This window comes from Sabethes cyaneus, chromosome 1, assembly GCF_943734655.1.
Source record: "Sabethes cyaneus chromosome 1, idSabCyanKW18_F2, whole genome shotgun sequence".
Taxonomy (NCBI): domain Eukaryota; kingdom Metazoa; phylum Arthropoda; class Insecta; order Diptera; family Culicidae; genus Sabethes; species Sabethes cyaneus.
The window spans coordinates 39,163,195-39,190,398 of record NC_071353.1 but is presented as its reverse complement, the minus strand read 5'-3'; the positions used below and the strand labels follow the sequence as shown (position 1 = coordinate 39,190,398).

Here is a 27,204-nt window from a genome sequence, read left to right as displayed (position 1 = left end):
TCTGTTGCCAAATGACATTTTACCACCTTGACGATCTCCATCAGCGTTTTTTGACGTGCAGTAAACTCGCAATAACTTCTTTGGCGTAGGGGAACTGGGGGTAAAATGAACACCCTTAGCAATTTTGCCATTTTCTCCCCCAGGAACCAACCAAATGCTGATCGCACTATATGAATTGAAAGCTGGATTCATATTCCACGTAGCAATATATAAAGATGTTTAAAAAAGGACGATTTGTCATGAAAAATTTCTTTTTTTCGAAAGCGTCACATTCGAGCCTGATTTTTTTCGTGTGGGTAAAATGAACATGCAGGGAGAGCAAAATGAACATGTCATAGAAAACTAATAATGCAGTTTGGATAAATTAAACAGGATTTTACATTATCATTGTTCTACATAAGCCGTAGATATTCAACAGGGCTGTTGGAATTAAAATGGGACTCCACAAAGTTAACATAATGTATCTTCACCACGTTCATACAATGCTTGACTTTTAACTCGCATGATTTTCCAGCACTCGGTCATTTTCCGTCATTTTTCGAGAGACTCGATCATTTTTATAGCTTGAATTGCAATTATTTCGTGGCTGCTGATAAATGGAAAATAAAATATCATTATACACACTGTTCATTTTGCCCCCATAGTAAGGTGTTTATTTTATCCCCAAAACACCAATTGTTTTCAAGTGTTTATTATAAACAAACAGTTGATAAAAATATTTGGAATTTTCGACAGATCCGCACGATAGTGATATGCAAACAGCACTAAATGATACCAATTGTAGAAATTTAATTTGTTTCGCCAAAATAGCTTATTTACTAATAGTGGAAATTTCCATAGGCGTCAGATTTCAGCAAATATTTTTTACTTTTTCAATTTTTTTCACATTGGAAAGCTTATGATCACCACATATTGTCTCAAACAGCTTGAAATACTTCTAGGAGAAGATACCTATTGATCTGAAACAGATTTTAATCGGTTTATTGAGAATTTGGATGCCTGTTCATTTTACCCCCCCTGTTCATTTTACCCACAGTTCCCCTACACGTTCACAAATTTGCAATCAAACAATTCCAATGTTCTGATGCAGCACTTGAAGATATGCGTAAACTAATACACTGTCAACAGAGATAAGTCATCAATTACACAAATTAACCCAATATTAAAGTTCAAACATTGTCGTATTTCTTCCTGCCGCAACCGGTACTTCGTTTTGGCAAAGTCCTTGAAAAGTCGAATGCTGCGAGCTTAACTCTTGAGAGGTCTAAAGGTCTCTTCCACCGTGCTACAGAAAATGTTACAGTGTTTTGATTTTCACGGTGGCGACTCGACCGATTAGGGTTAACTTAATTGCAAACGGAAGGAGTCTCATTAATTATTGGTACCAGCTAATCCCTATCAGTATGGAAGTGACACACTGTTATCACTCAGTTTTAGCACAAAGGTTGAATAACAAGAGAAAATCGAAATGTTTCTTATCACTGCCAACTTGGCGAATCGTTTTTATCTAATCCTTTCTGTGCCAGAAGTTATAATAGAACATAAAGGTTTATTTAATATTTAAATTCAAGTGAGATCGTATTACTGGTTATATTTTTATATCTACTTTAAATGAAAAAAATATTATTGATATGTTGACGAAAAATATCGACAAACTTGTGAATATTTCTTAAAATGTAAATTTTATAATAAATATATTAAGGCAATAGGGATAATAAATACTTACTACCAGATAAAACATCAACTAAATACGAATCAACTGAATTTATCCTTGTCCCAATGCATTATACTGCTGCTACTCACATGACAGTCCCATTTCTATAGGAAATTCCATAGAAAATGAGACTGTTATGCGAGTAGTGGCATTATAGTGCAATTATAGTTTCACTAGAATAGTCAAAATGCACTTTCGGATGCATACAGGCATAAGAAATCGTAAACAAAAGAGGCTGCACAGGATACAACACAAAACATCTCTATTTTTAAGCTGTCTGTCAGCAGTAGGTCTGTAATGAAGGGCCCAAGAGTCATAAACAACTGACTTTGATCTCTTCCACTTCTTAACACTCTACCAACAACCTTTTGAGAACCCGTTACATTCACAAAGCTTGCAACAAAAACTTTTATTAGCTTAAATAAATCGTCAGTTACCTTACTGCGCTTGCTGTCAAGTGCGAGTAAAGGTTCATTAAAAACAATTATTTTATTTGCGCTGTGGCATTGGTGCCACTACAGGTAACAAACATTAGTTTTGGCCTGCAGTGTACATCTCTAGTTCGCTGTCGTCTTAGGCTTCTACGATTAGTGCTCTTAAAATACAATAACATGCATGCAAAAACAAACCACTCGTGCTCTGGCATGGCCAGGTTAGGCTGCATAGCGAATTCATATATTTCAGGATATTGTAAGGGTAGTTAACAATGAAGAACGTACCTATATTGTGCTCATGCTTGTACTGTGTATAAAATCAAAATTTTATCCATTGCATTATAGCAGTCAGTTAGAGTGAACTATTTTATTTTGGATTAATTTGAAATAAAATTTTACTGCTATGGCTTCCAGTGCTTATCATCAAATTTTAACCATCCAATAGCGCACTTAAGTCCCCTGTGATAACCAAGATTAACATAGAGAACAGGTGAGTTTTCGGCACTCGTGATATATAATTTGTTTTAGTAGGATTGTTACTTTACATAACATTTGACTCACATTTTTTACTTACTATTCTGGCACTACTCCATGCATATGGTACAGTAACTACACAGCAAAAGCCATGCTTTAAGGAAACATTCGATCCAGTTCTGTTTGCTCCGTATAATAAACAACAACAATATGGTGCAGAATGCTCCTAGAAACCAAACTTCACCATACAGAACAGCAAAAAGATAAATCACCCTGCAACCGAGCCAAAAACCCCGGTGCACAAATGGGCATGGCGAAACTTGCTGCCTTCATGGTTATACTGCGCGGCTCCTCGTCGCGCGGAGCAGGACGGAGGGACGGCCACGGTGAAGTTCAGTGCACTTTTTGGTACAATCGCGTCTAATGCCCATAGTTTGCCCAGCCTCGAAAGTGATACAGAGCACAGGTCTGGGTACCTACCAACAGTCCAAAACAGGACTGCAAGTGAGACCACGCCCGAAGATTTATGCTGCAATTAGCGAAAAAGTTGTACGTTTAAAGTATGTACCTACCTACTAATGGACAAGAAGGTGCTAAAATTAGTTCTCCACGTGCATATAACGCCACGTTTATTTGCCTCGTTCAGGCGGGGCGGGTGGTTCATTTACGTCAACGATTCCCTGATAGTGACGCTAATCTTTCGCCATACAAAGGCACTGAAAAAATTGGATTGAAATCTGAGCTAGCCTATGGAGTATATGATTGCTCTTCTTTGATAAATGATGTTTATTTTATTTTTTTAAATTTGACTAAACTATTATACGCGCTATTATACGTTTTAGTAAAAAAACAATCATACATTTGTATACTTAATGTACTTGACTAAAAATCACTCTCATCATGACGTACGTTAACAATTTTATTTTGTACTTACATACATAAACTGTTATTCAACATTCCCCTTCCGTCAAAAGTGCTTTTCATAATCCGTGGATGTTTTTCAAACTTGACACTTCATGCTCAGTGACGCGACAGCAAAAACAAGTTATTGTCTATTGTTATTTTTAATGCTGCTACAGGAAGTTGGTATTTAATGAACAAAAGCTACTTGACACTCGTGTTATTGTTGAATAATAAATACCGTCATACACTCATGTCCAAGAGTGCTACCCTCACTGCCTGTAATTTTCGTTCTTACTAGAAAATTTCATGCTTTTCTTGTTCTGAAATTGAAGTTGGTAGTAACAGTTTCAGTTTTGGCAGGACTGACACGTTCATATTTAGTGTAATATGTTCAAGTAATGGAAGGAAGTCAAGGAAGTTGTAAAATTTTCACCTAAATAAATGACATATAAGCAGGATTTGGTAAACGACTGGATAATACGTACCATTGGTGCCTTGTGCACTCTTTATACCGAGTACATAGACCCTGCAGTGGTCCATAGCCCCTAATCCAACAGTTGCAGCGCGAATATGGCCGCATTCTAAGACACAATGTCAAAATCATCATCGGGGACAATGGAGGAGGAATTTAAGCCGGCGATTGAACGGTTCAGCGCACAACCGCAAACGAACGAAAACGGCTTGAGACTTGTCGAGTTCCCGCCTTAAAGAACAGAACCAATGGCATGGTCGTTAACCATACGTAGTACCTATTTCCAGAATAACCTCCACCATCCGTACACCTGGAGATCACCCAACCAGACGGAATCACAAATCGACCACGTTCTGATATATGGTCGGTACTTTTCAGACATTGTTTGAATAGTTTGATGAGGAGTGCCAGCAGATATTAGATGAAAAGAACGCAGCGCTGGAACAAATGCTGCGTAGAGCCACCCGTCAGAATGTGAAGCGGTACAAACGGAAGTGGAAACAGCAAACCCGACTCTTCCAGGCGAAGAAGCGCCGAAGGAGTGCGAATAACTCGAACAGCTGTACCGCTTTCACGACCAACGAAAGTTCTATCAAAGACTCAACGAATCGGCGTAAAGACAAAAATGTGCAGAGATAAAGATGGAGGCATTTTGACTGACGACAGTGCGGTGATCGAAAAGTGGTAGCAGCACTGCGGAAACACGTGAATGGCGTGCAAGCAGAAGACCCTGATAGTGAAGGAAGTGACTTCATTGGTGTAGTAAGTAACGGAGATGTGCCACCCCATCGATAAGCAAAATTAAAAAAGCCATCCAGCGGCTGAATAAAAACAAAGCAGCAGGAAATGATGGCATTGGAGCGGAACTTATCAGAATGAGACAAGTCAAGATTTGGGTTACGGAACAATTACCGAAAAAATAGAAAGACAGAGTTATTTACCCTACCTGCAAGAAAGATGATAAGCCGGATTGTGAAAACCACCGTTTGATCCCTATCGTGAATGCCGCCTGTAAAGTGCTGTCCCTAGTCATCTTCCATCAACTGTCGGCTGTCGCCAATAGCATTGTCGCCAAGATTCATGGGAAGTTATCAGACCGGCTTCAAGAAGGGTCGATCTACAACGGACCAAATCTTCACCCTGCGCAGGTCCTCCAGAAGTGCCGCGAATTCCGAGACCCCACGCATCACCTGTTCATTGATTTCAAAGCCGCATATGATAGTATAAACCGACAAGAGCAATGAAAAATGCTGGATAAAAACGGCTTTCCGGGTAAACTTACTAGGCTTATCATGGCTGCAATGGAAGGAATACAATGCTGTGTGAGAATCTCGGGTGGACTGTCGGACCCATTCGAATCTCACAGAGGACGCAGTACATGCTGCTAGAATGCTGGATAACTGTCCTGCAAAAATGGTTTTCACATCGAATCCAGATGGAACCAAACGCAGTGGGGCACAGCGAGCAAGGTGACAATACCAGGTGGAGCAAGATCTGGCGAGCAACGAGTGTCCGCGGAACCGGAGACCAGCTGCCATGGGCTGAATTAAATAGAAGAATGACGTTACGCAGGCTTTGTCATAAGACGTAACTAAGTAACGGGTGGCAACTAAAATTTTGGAATTTATTTCTCAAACTTTCAAAAAAGACAAAGGTAGGGTATGTTGCTGCTTCGTCGTAATTGCCTATTCCCGTCCTACCCACCACAAATTATTATAAATATTAGCATGTTAATGACACACAATGCAAGACTAGTTATTCCCTAATATTTTAGTTTCTTGTCTATCATACGCGATAAATCAAAGTGAGCTGAGATCTATTTAATTGCTTTTTATCATTAGGGCTGTGAACCATTTCACGAAATTTTTAAATTTTTAGTTAAAATTTGACAGTTCGATGGTTATTTCTCCTCGAGTTGTTAAAATCAGTTCAGAATGCAAACCATTTTATATTTGACAGATTGATAGTTGTTTTACTCAATGAGAGCATATATAAGGTGAGGATCTGAGGATGAAGATATGTTTCTATAACAGCGAATTTATTTATTCAGTCCAGGTTGGAATTGGATGAATTTTTAGTGTTCATTTGCTCCTATTTGATAGATAAAATTTATCTGATCTCATTTCGGGTTGAATAAACAAATTTGTTATATGTTAACCATCCATACATTGGTGAAAAAAAATTCAAGGAATAATCAGTGAAACACATCGAAGTTCTTTCCTCACCTGTGGCATATCTCATTGTCATATCTCTCTGAACTTGGTTAAAACTAACCATGCTTCCGAGCAGGGTTATTTTCGAAAAACGTTAAAAATTTCGCGAAATAGTTCACAGCCTAAAGAAGTCCTACCAGCCAAATTTCCTTCGTTTTTTCGTGCGACGAAGAAGAAAATATCGACTAATCGTCTTAATTTTCTTCGTTCATAAATGAAAATAACTCACGCAAGGCATTGTCGTTATTCTACAACCAGGAAAACTTGTCTGACCTGCAGAAATTTTGCAGAATAACATTTGTCATGTAATTTGTAAACATTGTTGTGATTTTTAGTTCGGACGATGAAAAATTTTAATGGACGGATTTTAAAACGGTACGACGAATTTAAGAAATAAAGCCTGTTGCGTAACTTCAATACTATGCTTTAAAAATCGCTTTTCAGTGATTTCAAAGTGCACGGATTGGAAGGTATGTAAGTGTGTTTTAGTCAAATCAGCACAAGAACTTTTGGAGTATTCATTAAATCCATCCAACATATGATGAAAACTAGAATGGCTTTACTTAATACGACGGGAATTAAAAATAAACCCTATTTGAAAAAGATCTAATTTACTAAAATCCATTGTTGAAAAAAATAGTGAACATTTGAAAACGGCCCGTAAGCGGCTGTTCGGCGAAGCTTCCGTTTGATGTCGGAGCAGGAACGTTGTACGGCCGTCATGTCAACTTTACGGATGCATCTCTTGATTATACCAAACAACTGTTTGCAATTCATGGCTCTACAGCCATGAAGAAATCTTCGATTGAGCGACACTGGAGCCGATTTGTCGGGTTGTGGTTTTTGAGTTCAAATTGGGAAAGAAGACGAAGTCCTTCTGCGTTCATAATTTTGGTTGGTTTTCCACTACCTTGCTTGCGAATAGTTCTTGAGGATATTGCAAATAGTTGAAGCCGTAACATTTTCGCTTTTAAAATGTTGTACCGTATACTTGTTGCCGAGATCTGCAATTCGTGGAAGTGTACAACGCGCTCGCGAAATGCTTCTTCCCAGTGAACCGTTTGGTTTGTATATATCGATTGCAACTGAGAAATACGACATCATATCTCAACGAAAAAGTTATATTTCACGTCAGATAAGAGCATATATGTACCAAAGTGGAGGCAATATACGTGCGAAAATTTTGACGATTATTTTTAATTCTGTTTTGCATTTTATAGAGCGGTTTTTATAACACGCAACTTAATACTCCTGAATATATGATTAAGATATAACTAAATATTGCAAACATCTATACTGCTTTATAATTCACAGTCATGAGTTGTATATGAGGACACGTACGACTACAAAACAACTTATTGTTCACTTTGTTTTGACATACTCCAATCATTATACAATTTCAATTTAAAATTGACATGAAAACGATTTAATGCGAACTTTCTATTGCGATCTTGTGTTATCTTGGTTCTTTTAACGTCATTTTAAGCAAAACTTGGCAAACATAAACAAAACAAGAAATACTGGCAGAAACAGGAGAAAGAGAGAGCTAACACATACACACTCTCATTTTTCTCTGAGCTCGTTTATTGGTGTGCATAGGGGCCACGAAAAAATTCCAAAATTTTAGTTGCCACCCGTTAAGTAAGTTTCAGCAGAATTTTAGATTTGGTTTTCAAGTCAAGTTCAAGCATTTCAAGTTTTAGTAGCATACGACGTATTGCTACTTGGACAGACGAAATAAATACAGTTTTAGTCACTTTCTTACCTTTTAATTTTATATTTGTTTCTTCAATGCTACAACATAAAATAATATTTTTTTCATAAGGAAACTTGGCCGACGATAATATTTTCAAGAATAAATATTGGAAGCGGTTAAGGTTGTTATAAAAAATGGAGTCTCAAGGAGTGCCTATTTTCATATAAAATTTTTGTAAGTCCGATCGATATGAAATTCGATAGCGACCTATGAGACAGACCCTTCATTTGACACTAAGATCATTAAAATCGGTGCTGCCATTTCTGAGAAAAGTGAGTGATATTGCAAAGCGTTACACACATACACACAGAAAATGCTCAATTTTCGAAACTGAGTCGAAGTCTACCTGAAATTTGGTCCGCTGGGCCTTCTTTTCGTTTTCGGTTTTCCGAGTGATTCCCATACCCTAATAATATATATATATAGCAGAAAGAAAAAAAGGTGAACGTAAAAACCCATTTTTTCTCTTTTCTTTGGTTTTCCTCGGATCTTCAAACATCGTGTGTCACAGCAATTCTAAATTTTTTTAACTTCTTCTTGTTGTTCTGAACATGACACTTTCTGGTCCAAGGTCCACAACATTGTCTTATTCTATGCCACCGTTGAATCTCAATGCACAATCTGCTTCAGCACGCTTCAGGATTCGACAGTTGGATGATAAATGAATTCGATCGAGGATGCTTCGGTATCTACAACAAAAGGTCTACCGATAAAAGGGAAGCTAAGCTCCTCTAGAAAAACTTAAAAAACTATACTTAAAAAACACTGCTATGTCATCCAAAATGCCATGCTATAGCCCCGTAGAAATGAACACTTATTCCGCCAATAAATATATTAATAATAATGTTCATTTTATATCCTACACGCACACTCAAAGATCTGACTAATCGAACAAAGCGGGTATTTTTAAGCAATTTAATTATTCAATTATGCAATTTTAGAAACCTGCATATATTGTATTTCAGAGTACGATCCTACATAGCATCTGTCTGTGGCACTCATTGTCCCGAGTGTGTCATTTGCTCCTACCCACAATGAACTAATTTAGTCCTGCTGGGCGAATCTGCTCTAATGTCTTCCAGATAGTGCTGACAAATCCTGAAGTTTATGAGCGAAATTTATGTCTCATTGTACATTATACGGCGACAAGAAAACCATACACCAAAACCGCAAACAACATCCTGATGTTCTCTGTGCTCCAGAGAAGCCAAACCACATTCGAAATGGTAAAGATTATCATATATGCATAATTCGCTTTCGGTTGGTAATTCTGCTCAACATGGAGTACACAGACTAAAGTAACCCAATAGCCTAACCATAAATCAACAGATCACAACATTCAAACCTTCAATAAACAACCTGCAGACGTAAAACGCTTTGCTGTGGCTTTTTACACAAGCACAAATTTGATGTATCTCTGTGTATGGACTAAGGAGATGCACAATAGGTTCCCCAATTAGAAGCAATTTGATATTTCATTGGCTTCATTCTCTTGAGCATTGAAATTTTGCAATAGGCCCGTAACCAACTCCTAGAAACCAGTACAGTGTCATTCTGGTGATTTCAAACTGTGCGTTTATGAAGGCATCATATATAGCAACCCCAGCAGGACTAGTTATCCAATCTTACTATCAGTTACTTACATCCATGTCCACATCCACAGGATGTTGGAGTTCGATAACTAGAAGGTTAAGGTGCAAATTGTGTTGCGCCTCATTCTATCATTGCAAAACGAAATTGATACTTCAATTGATTACAGTCAATACACTCAAGTACTTTTTTTACACGGTTTGTTTTTTCGATTAATAAGAACAGGGTAACTTAGGGACCATTCATTTATATCTCAATACATTTTGGAGTGGCCCGACATTCGTCACGTAGTTTGTAAATGGTCCCTCAGTTGTACCGTTCTTGAGTAATCGGAAAAAACAAACCGTGTAAAAAAAGACTTGAGTGTATACTCTTTAAAAGTATCCTCCTATACCTTAACCAGAGGATTTTTGCACACGTTTACCGGCCTACCGGCTCAACCATCAAATATCAACCTATTTGATTTACACTTCATATTTATTCGAACCTCCCGGTTAAAGCAAACTAATTGAAAATTAATATCTAGATTTATTTTTGAACGAAATTACGCTACGAACACCAGCTGCAACTGCCGCGTTTTTTTTTCTTCAAACGAAAGGCGAAACGCAGATTGCAATAATTAAATTTCAAACCCATTTACATTAAACAGCGATCATCGCAGCAAAATTTCATTTTGTTTGCTTTTGTTTTCCACTGTGCTCTTGGCAGTATCCGATAGAGTTACAAAAATTACATCTATAGCAGCATTTTTCAGCCGTAAATTGAATTGTTTTCCTTGATTTATAAAAACCGCGGTTATTTGACGAAGCTGTTAGCAGAAAAATGATGTGAACAAATTGAAGTAGCAGAAATATTTAATTAGTTTTTCATTTGAACGTTTAATAACAGCGAATTCAGTCTGCTATTTTCTTTCTCGTTTCCGTTGAACATCACCGTTCAAAGTTCTCTGCGCTATTGCTACAATAAGATACAGGCATTATATTTGTACTAAAAACTTATTTTCATTACGTGTAGGTACGTCAAACAGTGAACTAGCATTGACAATACAAAAAGTTATTACATATCTTCTCTCATTAGGCAGCTCCTGCTGGTAAGCTGTGCCAGCGCGGTTTATGCCGCCTTAAGCACCCACATTTGCAATTCCGGGCCGTTCTATTATCAATCGTAAGCCAACATAAATTGCGAAACATTTGCTAAGCCTATTAGCAGTCAAAGTCTGCGGGCCCTGGGCACGATATCATCCCTCATTGCAGACTACGTTGTTGCTGCCGCGATGACGTGACATCATCTGTATGCAATGATCTTAAAATCTTGCTCCAACACGAGGCAAACCGCGGTTCACATTAATTGACCTATTTGAAAACGGATCGCATCGCATTCGCTACGGCCAGCGCTCTTCTTCTAGCAGACGATGCGTTTTTCCCTTCATTCTTCCATTTGATTAGTTTTAACAACTACCTTTCAGGCGAAACAGTGATGAAATATTGAAACAAGGGAAAAATTCACTCTTCTCTTGGGAATTCCCATGTTTGGTTTTTATCAAGGTGCACCCAAAGGTAACATACTCACACGCCTGCCCGACGGTGGATTGTTAGCCTTTTGCGAACCCCCCACAAGCGGTGCGTGTTGGTGCCAAGATGCGACGAGTGCAGCCTCCACGCTACTCGCTACAAAGTAGCGAATGCAATGACGAAGATTGATGCTTCGTTAATTGAATGTGTACTGATTGGTAGAGAAAAGCTACCAAAGCACGGGCATTGTTTCTCTAAACTGGCTGTTATTTTTTATAAGAATTATATAGTTGAATAACAATTTTTTTAGTTTCTCATTATATCTCAGTCTCTACTGATGTTGTTTTGACTGTTAATAGATAAAATTAACATTACTTTGTTATTACGTGGAACTTTTTCAAATCCAACCGAAACCAGGGACAGCTGATAAGAAAAGTTGTTATGACAGAAATCATTTTGTAGCAGACTCCGATGGCTGTTACAGTTTACAGATAGCTTATACCTATTGATACAATTGAGCTAGATAACTGTTAACCTGTGCCCTAATTAGGAACTACGGTAGGGTAGAAACGGCACCTAGACACAAGAGCTTCACTGGAGTAAAGCAAACACGGTGAACTTTCTTGTTCATCATTACATATTTTTATTAAAGTGGAGGAGCGTTAGGTGAGAAGAATGGTAGACTGGACGAAACTGCGAAACTTCGATGTGAGCCCAAAAATATGTTGCGTAGTTCAATTGGTAAGTGGGACTCTAACCCACAATCTGTCGGTTTGCGCCCAAGTGTTTTGACAATTAAACTATCTGGTGATACCCTATATTAAACAGTACAGACATTTGTACGCACACAAATACGCTCTACCCGCCGACGGTAATTATTTTTTGTATAGGTGCTCTTTGTGCTTCTACCACCGAGAAGATAGACGATTATCGACTACATTGTGGTAAGTGATAGTTTCGCAGTTTCATCTAGTCTACCATTCTTCTCACCAAACGCTCCTCCACTTTAGCAAAAATAGTTCACGTTGGACCGCGACAGTCAGAGACAAGTAAAACAGAAAAACGTTATTACATCTTCAGCAAATATCTGTTAAAATTTAGCCAATGCCCTTCAAATGATAAAACGTGGGACAATTTGCGGTGAGGAGTCCCATGATATTGCGTAGTTCACTAGGAGATAAGAAGAGAAGATAAACTGTTACATTGTCTACAGCTCTCCCTTGCTTCACATAATATGATCTGTTTCAATCACATCATTTGGAAGACGTATGTTGGGTAGTGCCACCATTCAGCAAGACTTTACTTACTTCTTCAAGCAGCATCAAGCTAGAGGTGTCTCGTGCTGTATCAAGAATTTCTTTCCACTGTACTCGGTCCTGGGCCGCTCGTCGACAATTTGTTAAGCGTCTCGGTACACGCAAGTCGGCTACAACCTGGTCGAGTCATCCAGCGCATTAGGCTCCGCTATTCCTGGTGCCAGTGGGGTTTCAATGCACAGTCGTCCGACATCCTTGCGACGTTGGCTGGCCCACCGTAGCCTCCCGACTTTTGGCAGGTGCACGATTAGAATCTCTCCAAGTAGTGCCTGCAGCTCGTGGTCCATACGCCTGCGCCGCTCTCCGCTTTCCGTTTGTACTCCACCAAAAATCATTCGCACCACCTTTCGTTTGAATACGGTAAGTTCACGTATGTCTTCCATAGGCTAAGTTACTGTCTCAAGTCCCTAGAGGATTACCGGTCTAATTAGCGTTTTGAATATCGTCAGCTTTGTGCTGTGGTATATGGTCCTTGATCAAAGCGTCATGTCGAGGAAAAAGTAGGCCCAACTTCCCGCTTGAATGTGTCGTTGAACCTCGTTACTCGTATTATTGTCGGCGGTGACCAGAGACCCCAAATATTTGAACTCACCAACCACTTCGAGTTCATCGCCGTCAATAGTCACTGCCCGTCGAAGGCGAACGCTGTTTTCTCTGGAGCGTCTTCCTGCTGTCTATTTGGTTTTTGACGTATTGATTTCTAACCTAATCCTCCTAGCCTCCGTTTTTAATCTGGCGTAGATTGTTTCCACCTTCAAAAAGTTGTCCAGGTCGTCTGCGAAGGCTAGGAGTTAGCTAATTTTGAAGAAGACCGTTCCTCTCATTTCGCTGCCCACTCGCTGGATCACACCTTCAATGAGGATGTTAAATGAAAAACCAGACAATCCACTTCCTTGCAGTAATCATTTGTGCAATTCGAAAAGGTTCTAGAGTTCACCCGCAACATATCACTCGCTCCATGGTAGTAGGAAAAACTGTGAAATCCACGAAAGTATAATGCATGGACACGTTGTATTCCTGACATTTCTGGAGGATTTGTCGAAGAGGGAATAGTTGGTCCATAGATACAGAGACTCCCATGATACTTCCTTACGAATTCTCATACTATTGGGAACAGACTACGTCACAAAATCAGCGAGCACCTTGTAGGGGACGATTCAAATATGACGTACACCAAATTTCTGCTTTTATAGACCCCCCCTCTCCCCTCTGTCCGATTGTGTCAAAAAACTCAACCTTCCCCCGTCCCTTTTGACCTCACACAAACTCAAAATAAAAATGAAAAGCGTTTTGAAAGTAAAAGTAGCTTAACCTTTTAAGAGTTAGTGTATGATTAAAAAAAATATAGGAAATAACAATTAACAACAAATAATAACTTCGAACAAAGGCTCTAACAACATTCAATTGCAAATTGTTACAAATCAATGAAGAAATGAAGCTTTGGTTTCAATTGAAGTAGCACGGCTCCGCTTCAAAACAAGCTTCAATCTGCGTCGGCGAGGCAGGTTTCACTACATCGTAACGATAGCATTTAGAGTTCATGGTACTTTTCTATCCAATATTTAGTAAAAAGATAGAAACTTTGATTGCAAATGAACTGAAATTGATTTACATATATCCTTCAATGTAACGCGTGGTCTATCTAGTTAACATTGACAAATTTTGCCTGACTTTCAAGGGCCGCCAGCTGGAACAATAAGTTCGAAAATCGAAATAAATCGATGAGTGATGAATGACTGAGAAACATATTTTTGCTGCCTTTTGATGAAAATGCAATTTGTTACGACGGATGTCACATTTGCCTAAACCACCTCCCCCCCACCCCTGGGTCACAACCTGTCACAAAATTAACACCCCCCTCCCCCCCATAAGCAATGGACGTCATTATTGAATGATCCCTAGGCGGCGTCGATCAGCGTAATGCCGTAACTATTACAGCAATCGGAGCAATCGGATGGTCATAGAGATTTCACCGAAAACCGCCGATCACAACAAGCAAATAATTTGAATTGCGGCGATCAACTCAATGGAACAAGAGATGGTATTAACAATTCCTTCGGTAGTTTCTCATCCTCCCAAATCCTAGAAGTTATTCAGTGAAGTGCCGAAATTCTCTTCCGGCGAGATGTCTTGTCTAGTTCAAGAAATGGCCTCTCATCTTGTGTATGTTACATATCTTTTCGTTGATTGCCTTCCAGTCCACTACGTGATCCTGAATGCTGCCCATCACTACAAAGCCCATTCCCAGCAAGTTGATTGCTCCACCGCTCTGATAAAATTGGGCCTTGCCGCCACGGATCCACCACGCCTTTTCGCTTTTGCGACAGATCTCCTGCAGTGCCACGCTATCGAGTCTCGTAATGAGGCTGCGATCTTGGGTGTAGTGCCGAGACAACACATTTCTTAATTCAGTCGCCCGCTCCGAATCAAACGCTATCGTGAGCCGCTCCTAACCTAGAGTGCAACCGCGTACTTGGTTGGGGAATCAGTCAGTCATTCAAGACTGACAAGTTATTCCACGTTGCATTCATCATTCGCACGACTGCCTCCTTCCCCGTCGGTATACGACGGTTGACATATGCGTTAAAAAACTTTACTTTTTTCGGATGGTGATAAAAAAAACTAATTGAGCTTGATCAATTTCCCATGGAAGGTAAATACATTAGTTTATTTCCAAAAAATGCGTTAGTTTCCTCCGGAGTTGGCTACTGGTTGCTCGTATTCCGGCTGGTACCAGGAGGATATGGGGATAGGAGTAGCTAGATAGCTGTTCGATTTATTTAGCAGTTACAAGTAGCGAATATTTCATTTTCCGATCGACGGAACGTGAAACAGATTAAAAACGCTAGATCAGTACAAACAAATCGCGTTTATGTGCATTGTCTTCATAAGCAAAGGATGTTATGCTGATTATGACATTTTACGAGCAATATGGCGGTACAAACTAATTTCAACCCATTTTTTCTTTACGATTCTATGCTAGCCAATAACTTCAGCAACTATTTCATGTTAAATAGAGGCATTCAAGTACATTTGCATCAGCGGAATAAGCGTAAGAGAGGACACACGAAGAGAACCTCTCATTTGCACATTGGACCTTTTGAAATGTTACTCGAAATGTCGTGCAAATTTCCGGGGCTCAAATTAAAGAGTGTTCATATTAAAAACAGTCAAACGAACAATGGTCCACGTATCATACACACAGGTGACAGGTCAATCGTAAACCTTATTTATATCATAGAACAAACAGCACAGATCTATCATAATTAAACTTGATAATGAAACTTAAAAAATAATTTTGAGGTTACTGATTTAATTAAAAAAGTTTAATTCTAAAATCATTCGCCATGAATTGCTCTTACTTTATGATGCCACCTGTATTTATAGGTTTTTTGAATATTGTAATACTTCAACACCACCGACTACCGAGATTGGAAAATAGTTCTATCTTGTATTTTATTAGTCTAGTGTACTATCAATAACATAAATAATAATCACAAATTAAAACACATAGTTTCAGATGATTAAACTAAGAGTAATACTATTTCATAGATGATATCATTACAGCAGATAATAAACAGCAGTAATCTTACAAATTATCACGGCTTTGCTTTAACTAATAGATTTTAGATATAACACAGGATAATAACCATCACAATTATTCCCCACGCATTTACAATGGACATGTTTCTGAATGAATTTGGTTGGGCAACTACACATAAAAGAACAAGAGCTTCCTTCTCATTGACTTACGGTTACCTTTAGTTGGCCCTCCATGTGGTGAAACTGTCGAAATGTAACCAACAAAACACAATAGCACGCGCCATTGTTCCACGATGCTGTGAACCATGCCCATATCGTACAGCTTAAAAGCATGCCAATGGACTTTTGATGTCAGCTATACACACGTATCAGCCAATTAGATTAAAACCGTGGCATAACCATCGATGCGTGTATCAGACACGTGCACTGGTTCTTGCCAGCATGCATATATATGGCATTCATTTATTATGCGAAACTTAATCCCACGGCTACAGCGGTGTTACATTTAATGTATGCATAATAGAGTACTTCACAGATCGATATCAATGGCTTTACCCTAATATCTTGATTTATTGTTGCAAATCACCTCAAAGCTCAAAGCTTCATACTACAAGGGTTAACCTATTTTATCTGCTTATTGTATTTTTCCAGATAACAGAAGATGTCGCTAGGAAGAAAACAGAATACCAGAAGCATTTGGAGTATTATAAGCTGCTAAGGGGACGATTCGAGGAAATTATCAAATGTAAGTTTATTTACACTGCGGTAGCAAGCCCTGCTCATCATTCCATCTAATCATATTAGTTTTGATGAGCTTGCTTCTTTTATTTGCATGCTCATGCTAGAACCGCGCATTACATTCAAGTCACCTTTTCCCAAATTTATGTTGCTTTTAGCCGGTAGATCCGGTCGCAAATTAGACGACGTCATCGATAAGTACCAGAAGGCCTGCCGCAAGCTACACTTAGCGCACAATGAATATGTACTGCTGCTCAGTGAGGCAGCCGAAATCGAGAAGGACATTCGAACGATACTGCTACCTGGTTTGTTAGAGCACCAGCAATCCCAACAGGAAGGCTTCATTCTGACGTGGTGAGTTGAAAATATTCAAAAACTTTTTACCCTAAAGCTCCAAAATTTGATTACAATTCACAAGTTACGATTGGTATCATTTTTCACTCTCAATAAAACAACTGTTTACTATCTCAGTCAAATAACAGGAAATTAAATTCCGAGGCAGTATATTGTTTAAAAGTTTTGGGCGTTAAAAAAACTTGGATTACTCAGCGAAAAACTGGCGTGATTTATTTCAACTTCACCGTCTGATAAGTGCCTCGCCTAAAAAAAGCTAGACTTAGGTCATTCTAAGACAAGAATGATGCCAAGAAATAAAATTTCATCACTCGAGCAGCCACATCTGGCAGAGCTGAAATTTTGTAGCATCATCTAATCAAATACGCATTACTTTATCGTTTCACCGTTTGCATTGCACTCCGTTCTTCCATACAGGCGCAACCTGCTGCAGGAAATATCCCGACTGGGCGATAGCACGTCCGAGAAGTTCGTTGAAATCCAAAAACGGATAGAGTCCAACATTAGCAGTATCACCCCGGCGGAAGAGTACCGGGAATTCACGGAAAAACATAAGACGACACCTACGGCACCGGTGCTGTTCCAGTTTGACGAATCGTTAGTGGAGGACAGCCTGGGAAAGCTGCAGGCTAACACGCTAACGGTTGACAATCTGACGGTGGACTGGCTCAAAACACGCCAAACCGAGCTGGAATCGTCGATCAAGGATCTACAGGAAGTGCAAAGCAAACTCTGCCAGGAGAATGGTACCACTAACGGTAACACTAGCAATGGCATCGCCAGCACCAATGGAAGCAGCGGGGGAAGTGGTAGCAGCAGTCCGTCCACTCCTATCCTGAATGGATCCAACGGAAACGTCATCAAAGACAGTAGCTCTAAGTAAGTTTCCGTGTGGATAAATGAGAAATAAAAAACTGTAACTTTGCTTCTATTTTTTTTATCTCGATGTAGGAATTCCAAGGAACTGGTTGCTCTACGCTGTCAGGAGCGACAAATGCAGAAGCAGGTCGAAATGATCCGGGCGGCGCTTAATGATGTTGGCTGTGAAGAGCTGCCCTCCGGTTGTGATGACATTTCCTCGATGGAACACCTAATTGAAAATAAAAAGTCTGCAAGTCAAGATCTGTCGGTGAGTAGTGGCTTTGCCTGTGGGAAAAATTGAAATATTGTGACCATTATGTTGATCCGTGTGATTTAAGTTGAATAACCTAATGTTAGGTATGTGAAGCAGTCTATTGTCTCTATTTGTTGGGTGTATTGATAATAATAGTTCCGTAGCTAAAGCCTTCTTTATGAGGATTTTCACGTTCGGGCCAATCTTTCAAGTCTTATTTTGTAAATGGTCGTGACGCTTCACGGCTATTTCAAATTCGTCAACATACTATACATAACTATACTAACAATCAGTACTAAAACTTCAGTCATTTGGTGACTAAAGAATAAAATCTTGTTTTTCTAAAATTTTTATAAAAAAAATAGGATTTTCCAAAGCTTTGCTTTAGATTGAGGGTGGAGGCATTTTCTTGAAGATTTAAAACGAATGTTATACACTAAATGTTTGCAGTGAAAGTCAGCCACTTAGCTATCGATTTTGACTGAACTGGTTGACAAGATTATCAAAGAATTCAAGCAGATGGACAGGACAGATGGACAGTATGGACTCATGCCCGGTCTTGGTCCACAGATCGGACCTAGAATTGGTATCATTTGTAGGCTGTCGAGATGTCGCAACGCAACAATTTGCTAGAAGAGAAGGCAACCAAAAAGCCGTGTTGACTTCGGCTATGTAAGAAGTAACACGCGACCTTTTTACTCCAATACCTTGCCATTGCTGCTGGATATTAAAACACACGTGTCCGATGTCAGGCGAATACGTTGATTGGCGAAAATTGTTCCAGAAGTCACACGCTGGAGCATGAGAAAAACTTTTCATGCCCAAATGTTATTTTCTACCACCGGTACAACAGCATCAGGCTTAATCAGAGGGCAGAGATCGTGAAGAGCTAGAACAACTATTCCAGACTAATGAAAGGCGTAAGTTCTATGAAAAGGTGCACCAATCTCGTAAGGGACACGCCCCGAAACCCGATATGTGTAGGAACGAGGATGGAAACCTGGTCACAAACGAGCACTAGCTGGTGGACAGGTGGAAACAGTTCTTCGATGAGCATCTTAACAGCGGCGATATAAGAGAAGGAGTCGCGGCGGAAATGAATCTAGGAGTGCTTATAAACGATAACAGCGTGCCGGCTCCCGAGCTCGAAGAGATTCAGTGAGAAATCGGCCAGGAGTACAACGTGCCCACGTATCATATTCTCGTAGATTTCAGGGCAGCATACGATGCAGTCAAGCGCGAACAGCTCAGGCTGATAATACGCGAGAACAGTTTTCCGGACAAACTGGCGCTGCTGATCAAAGTTACCCTAGAGCGAGTGATGTGTTACGTGGGTGTTTCGGGGGCACTCTCGAGTCCTTTCGAATCGCGCAAAAGGTTGCGGCAAGGAGATGGGCTGCCCTATGTGTTGATCTTGATATTGATTGATATTGATCCGATGAGTGGGCATCGAAACGACAAAAACGATCTTCAGCAAGAGTAGCCTACTCCTAGTCTTCGCATAAAACCTCGTCATTATTACTAGAAACCTTGGGACGGCGGAGGCAAGCTACGCCAGACTAAAGAAAGGCCTAAAGTGAGCCAGCCACGTCGCAAGGATGCCGAACGACTGTGCAGTAAAATCCATTCTCTTCAAGAACCTTACCGACACCAAGAATAAAATGACCTAACGTGCTACATGGTTAGACCAGATTGAACTCGACTTGCGTGTGTCGAGACGGTCAACGAATTGGCGATGAGTAGCCCAAAACCGAATGCAGTGAAGAGGAATTCTTGATACGGCAAAAGTCGCCCAACTCTCTGCTGGTAGAAGTAACAGCCCCATACTAAATTAGTCAATAAAACCACAAAAGAGTACAATAAAACTGAATTGTAACTTGGCACGGTTAATCGCCAGTTGTAACATTTCTTGCTTCTTAACAGGCATCCAAGATGGGCACGGTACTGTTATTTTCTGTTCTGCGCAGGAGATGATTCTAAGTGGCTTTTCTCAATGCAGAATGTAAACATCAAATCGAACTTGTATCCTCCGATATTCAAAAGACATATAAATCTGGTTATAGACCACTGGTAACAATTCGACTGAGCACTCTCAGACAGCATTCGTTTTAACTCATCTCATCCTTGCTGAACGGTCTTGCAAATTTACCGCCTGGAATGCTACGCCCACAATCCATTAAGGGGAGAAGAAGTGCCACAGGTATCTGTACTCGCCATAACTTTGTTCCTGATCATCATTAATAAGCTGTTTCAGGTTCTAACGCAGAAATCTTTATCCTCATCCATGCGAACGACGTGTATTGATTTACATCGGAAAAACGGTCCGAATCCTTCGCCGGAAAAAATAAAGAGTAAAATTAATTGAAATTTTGCATGAATAAAGTTCAAAATTCAAAGCGAGTCTTTTCATCAGGTTCGCAAAAATCTGGAAAATGGCGACGAAAGAAAAGTTCGTCCGCGAAAAAATTTTGTACAAGTACATTGAAAGTAAGAATCTGTCACATTGTGCCAACGGTCACATGTTGGGAATCCCGGGTACTACGGTTTTTTGTGTCATAAAACGGTTCGAGGAACGTCTGACTGTTGATTGTAAGCTAAGATGCGGAGAAAAAAGTCCGAATACTGTAAAGATTCCCACCCAGTCTTCGACGGGAAACCAAACTCCTTCGTTTGAGATGTCGCAAAGGAAACTGAATCTGACCAGAAGTTTCGTACAGAAGGCCAGAAATTAGAGCTAGATTACGTACGTTCAAGGTTCAAAAGGCCCCAACAGAATGCGCTTGCGAAAAGTCGTGCCCGGAAGTTATACAATCAAAAGCTGACGAAACCACGGTGCTGCGTTATGGACAATGAGATTTACGTAAAAGCGGACTTCAACCAGATTCCGGGGAACCAGTATTTCCCTGCCAAGGATAAACGTAGAAATCTATTCAATCTACCCTGGAACGATCCAATCAATGATTATCAAGCTCAATGTTAGCTAACTAAACTCAATATACTGTCGGAAAGACGTACCTATCAACAAAGGATGTTCGTGTTTGACCTAATGCAGGGAAACACTGCCCAGCGTTAGTAGAACAGGTGCCAATCAATGTACTTCCTCGCAGGCTTCGCGCTACGCAGTTACTTGCAATATTGTTGTTGCAATTGAAAACCGTAATAATCGACGTGCGACATTCGGTTTTATTCTTGTTCTGTGTGTCGCAACTACGTCGCACGTGGTGCGCTATGTTTGCACATTGATGGGCTACACACTTAAAAAATAGCACCGAGTTCGGCAAAATTTTGCCGAAATCTCAACAGCCGAACGTTCGGTAAAAATGTCGATGGTGTATATCGATAAATCGAAAAATTTTACCGAACGGTTGGCTGTTGAGATTTCGGCAAAATTTTGCCGAGCTCGGTGCTTTTATTTAAGTGTGTATACAGCGCACCACCTGCGACGTAGTTGCGACACACAGAACAAGAATAAAACCGAATGTCGCACGTCGATTATTACGGTTTTCAGCTGCAACAACAATACCTTTCCACGTAGGTACGTAGGTATATTGGTCAAAACAACGCACTAAACTCGTGTCTTCGGGCCTTCAACGATGTGTGTGACATTTTTGACTTCGACATGTCAAAATCAGTTTTTAAAAAACGAATTAGTGAAGTACCTATTTATTTTATACAAAATCTTTATCGATTATTATTTCAGATACGAAATACACGCAGAGTGTTATATATTCCGGAACTATATAACAACTTTTTAAATCATAGTGTTTTCCGAAGTTTTAATCAATTACGGCATCAATTACGTACAAAATAAATTCATTGATTTTGTGTTAGAAATCATTGTATATACTGCGATTAGTGATTTTCCCAGAAAGATGAAACGTTATTATATTAAATTATTTGGTTACACACATACACCGCAGACGATTTATTAAGTACTTGCACAAATTTTACCTCCAAGTAGAACAGTAGACTGCTTCATCCCATTAATAAAAATTGCAAATTTCGTAAATACCTGATGGTGACCACATAAAACTCTTATTTTCGATCAATGCACTGCATCATTTCCATTGCTTTTTCCGCTTTACTATGTACTTGGGTAACACATGGTGATGGTTTATGTATTTTTTATTTCTTTTTCTCTCCCCTCCCAAATTTATGTGACGCTTTGTTGTGCTACGTCACATCCATTATGAAAAAAAAACCATAAAACATGAAACCGAATTCGCAACGAAGGAGGATTCCCACAACGCGTCCTCAGTACCGTTCTTTTCCTCCAAAGGAGCCGCCAGTGGAGTAATTTCGTTAATCCGGGACCAATTTCGGCGCAAATCTGGTCCCGCTTCTGCTTCGTCATTACTAGCGATAAAAGACTCCTCCATTACACCGGTGGCGACCCCACGTAGTGGGCACCGACTGCGCATCGACAATGAACCCAGTGAGGGTTCTTCCACGGTAAATGGCTCCAAGTGTGATGCACCCTTCGAACAAAGTGTTGAGAATGTGTATTTTGAACCTACCGATCCCTCGTCGGTTGCGCCAAATGATACTAACTATCCCACTGAGGAGAATCGTGTGTCCACTAACACCTATGTCGATATGGAAGCTAACCTATTACAGACTGAGTTTGAGTGTGCTTCTACTACCACTGCCATTGTTCCTACTACTACCACTACCACTGCTACTACAGCTGCTGGTAATACTAATTGCTTGATGGGACTTAGGTTTGAGAGCAATAGTTTCCCGCATCCGCAGCTATTAGGCTGTGAAGATTCCGTTGCTAGCTACAAGCGATTAAAGGGAAGTGAAGAAAGTGAAGTTATGCTACTAAATTCGCTGAACTCGCCGGAGAATCAGTCCACCTCAGACGAATTGTATGCCAACGAAATGAATGACTCAAAGAATAATTTACTACAGGAAGACACCTATGAAGAACCGAGAGTAGCTCTGAAATCCTCTATCGATGCCCATCTGGATAGTATCGATGAGCTAAATAACAAACTAGATCAGAAATTTTTCCAGAAAAAGATTGAGGAAAACGATTATATCAATGTTCCGTCGAATACAGAAGAGCCAGAAACCTTTCAAACGTCTAAAGTCAACAAAGGTACCGAAAAATCCAGCTTTCGCGATAAAATAAAACGGAAAATTAAAATTAAAAGCTCTAACTTCGAAACAGACAAAGAACCCAAACTAAATGAACTGGATGAACAGGGAAACAGTTTCACGGATCGACTTCGGAACAAAGTGTCCAATCTAAAAAAGCATGAAAACGATCAGTTCAAACTGATGAAAAACGAAAGCAGCGCTCCAGACACCCCCCGTGATACTGACGAGAAAAAGAAAAAGAAGAAAAAGAAACGCAACAAGAATCGCAATCATACATTCTCGGAAGACGAACTGCTCGCTGAAGACACCGATGAATTTAAACTAAATGAAACCTCCAGTCCGCCGGTGGGCGCATCTACCGAGGAAGACGCTTCTAAAGTGGGCTCCTTTTCCAGCACGGTCATGTCAACCTTCCGAGATATAATGCACTCGACTAACAAAGTAAAAGATTCCTCGTTGAACATGGCTTTGCGCCAGCATCACAACCAAATGGCTGGTAAAGAGGAAAAACTAGACTTAATTAGCACCAAAGACGCCAATCGGCTAACTACTATTAAATTCATTTTCTCCGACAACCGACAGGATTCCGGGTCAGTCCCAACGACACCGGAACATCTTTCGCCCAACGGGCAAACCATTAGCGAAATGAACGAATCACATTACTCGTTGCCGATCGAAATCGACGGTCGAAGCTTCGATACTACCGACACCGATTGCAGCACTAAAGGCGCAGTTACGATACAGCAAGCCCCGCCTTCGAAGCTTTCCTCGCTGTTTAATAAGCACAATCTGAAAAATCGGTTTACCAAGCTACATCAGAAAATGCCAAAACTACTAGCCACATCGTCGTCACTTGGTACCAGTGAACCAGTGGTAGAAATTGTAGAAAATCCACGGCTCTGTCGGGCCTGCAGTCGGCATTACCAACGGTTACATCCGAGTAAGACGGTACTGGATTTTACCAAAGAGTTTCCCAATGGCGGCCGCTTTTGCCGCAGTCACGGTGGTGAAGGAGAGGACGACGAACTACCGGACGACGATGACGCCGAGCGTTGGTGTGTATCTGAGCTGTTAAATCTTGATTATGAGGAAATTGATGTTATTACTATTAAGACCCGTAACGCTACTACTCCTTCCACTACCACCTCTGCTACTACTAGTGATGATAACGATGGCGATGGTGTGAGTATTGATTTAGCTGTGTTATTCTGGCCTGCAGCGGTTTTATTTATGCATGCGTTGTCTTGTGATAGAGTTGAGTTCTTTTGCATGCCACTGCCGGCTGATGGAGACGCAATGTAGTGTTCACCACCGATTGGTGGCAAGGCGTCTCCATTGCATTAGCTTGCATAATTTGTGCTTTATTAAATCTTAGCTTTAATAACGTATACATTTTCACAACCCTGAAATTATTTAAATGTTTACCTATAATTCTCACCACCGCATGGTATTTTCGTGGTTTGGAATGTTTTTATATATTTGTTGTTTGTTACAGAAAAATTGTGTAAGCCATCAATAATTTACCGGTTTCGATTCATCAATGATGTCGATTATATTCTACTGCCTTTAACGCGTTGGCAAGGGAAAGTACGTCAATGGTGCCCACCTTGTCTAGTACTATAATAAGAATATGAAACTGACTCACGTACTTGTATTTTATTTTGCTTGAGATTCGATATTCCTCGCCAAGCAGTGAGCATCAGTTTAGGAAAATACTAACAGCTACCTACTATGAACTTACGAACGAATAGTATACACACATTTCAAAACGGCCCGACTCGCAAAGTAGTAAACTGTAAAACTCAATCGTCACTTGTATGAATGAGCAACAGAAGCGCAATAATTATCTCGGTTTTATTTAAGTGTGCGCTCAAAGAGCCGACACACAACAGTAGTAGTGCGAATTTCTCGTATTCTTTTCCGAGCGCAATTCTGCCGTATGTTTAGTTTTGACCTAGCACTGTCGGCTCGCGGTTTCGAAGATGGCAGGTTCAGTTTTTCCGTAGCTTTAAACTGGCGAAGAATTTTCCTCGTACCTTTCCGCTTCAACGCTACCGCCATCCGGTCGTGCAGCAAAGTTATGTCTTGTTATTTTCAACCTTGATTTTGAGCTGAAGAAACATTCCTGACAAAATAGTTCCCACCAAGGAACGTTCTACATTTCCCTTCGCGATCAGTGGACACGGTTTTTCGATACGGACAATTCTTTCTAAAGTAAAATTCTAAAGCAGTGAATGTCACTTTAAGCGAACCCCATTATGTGCGGGAGTGTAAAATTAGCCCACATCCGTGACCGATTGTGATGCAATAGGAACAAAGTGCGAAAAAAGGAAAATAACTAATTGCTAACCCTTTAACTGGAAATTCTATGAGTACTAGAGAAATTAGCACTACGGCGTCGAGCACCTCTTCATCATGCGATACGGATAGCCACTACAGCAACTATCAACCAAGAGCGCCCGTACGGAAAAAACGAATCATGACCATGCTGATGGTAAAAAAATGACAACATTTTACACGCAAGCATTAACGCAAAGCTGCTGCCGTTTTGCGATCTGGGGGAATTTCAAAAAGACTATAAATATTTTTTTCCGTTTTTCGCCATGTCGATATGCAATCTAAAACTTGAAATCTTAAGAGCTACGCTGACCATGTGTTTAACATTTTATTTTAGCTTCATTTCTCACCTATATATTTTCTTCTTACTTTCTATAAACATTTTTCGTATCGGACGGGATCTGAATTGTATAGAAAATAAGCCTGGCAACTAAATCGTTGGTAAGCGACTAATCCTTCAGTTTCCTGCAAACTGCTTGAAAAGCGCTACCATGCTTTTGTTCCTCCTAGCGTCGTAACAATCCTACACAATGTTCAACAATTTTGTTTGGTTCATGCTATGTTTCTGACATTTGATTCATTAAATAAGAAATTAGCTAGCACATCTGTAATTTCGCTCTGATCACGAGTTTTTTGTTTAACCTTTTCACGCGTAATAATGACAATCATCGATGCCACTAAACTTGATTCTGTCTATACTGTCATACAGTAATTTTTAGGCAATGGTTTGGCAAATGTCCACGGCAGCCCTTTCGAACTGGCATTTATAAATCACAGTTATACCATTATTGCTTGAAATTAACTATCTCTGTTTGAATAAACTAAAATCAACTTCGAAAATGCATCACTTTGAAATTCGTTAAAAAGATAATAACCTATCAAAACGGCAAATGCCAGTTGGTTTGTATCGCCATCCTACACCATTGAGCCAAATTAAAAAAAAATCGGTAAACAAATTTTTGAATTACACCCTTTTAAAGCTTTAAAGGGCAGATTGTTGATATAGATTAAATAAAAATCTACAACAGGACTTCTGAAACCAACGTAAATCGTAGTCGGTATTGAGCTTCTTGCATGATATACCTATTGGCAACCATTTTAGAGGTTTTGAGTTATTTATTTAATTTTTTTAATGGTACTTTCAATCAGTGCACTATGGTCGAAAAAGCAAAAATTCTAGACTAAAAGCAATATCTCGTAAACTGTTTTCTTTACAGATTTCATGTATTCAGAAGATTTTGTTTTGTTGATTTTGTCTTTTGGTATAATTAGTCACCAGGGTGGTTCACTTTTGCTCTTTTTAAAAATTTTAACTTTTTATTCTTGTGACATAGAGCAATATTTCCTACTACAAAGCTGTAGATAGTTTATTTTGCAGCAACTTTGCTGGAGAAACAAAAATTGTATCTCGTCTGTGTATCGCTATATTACGATTTTTCTAGATTGTGTTTTGTACGAACTATTAGTATTGTGTCCCGTTCACTAAATATTGAGTTGACGGTTCTTACTTAGGCATGAAAAAAAGTTTTTGTGTCAGAGTGGGTCTTCCCGCTCTAAAATCCGTTTTTTGCTCTAAAATTTTTATTTGAAAACCAATTTAGAAACTTTGTTAGGATGACTTTTAGGGCG

At 39.8% G+C, this 27,204-nt stretch overlaps 1 protein-coding gene across 2 annotated transcripts in view; it reads left to right on the top strand.

Annotated features, from left to right (window-relative positions):
- Nucleotides 1-27,204, top strand: part of LOC128732928 (tyrosine-protein kinase Fer) — an 86,877-nt gene that overhangs the window by 46,796 nt on the left and 12,877 nt on the right. For both annotated transcript variants that reach the window (XM_053826394.1, XM_053826395.1), the window contains exons 4-7: nucleotides 16,578-16,671; nucleotides 16,823-17,018; nucleotides 17,436-17,897; nucleotides 17,970-18,147. In XM_053826394.1, the coding sequence (XP_053682369.1) occupies nucleotides 16,578-16,671; nucleotides 16,823-17,018; nucleotides 17,436-17,897; nucleotides 17,970-18,147 (930 nt within the window). The remainder of the gene's footprint in view (nucleotides 1-16,577; nucleotides 16,672-16,822; nucleotides 17,019-17,435; nucleotides 17,898-17,969; nucleotides 18,148-27,204) is intronic.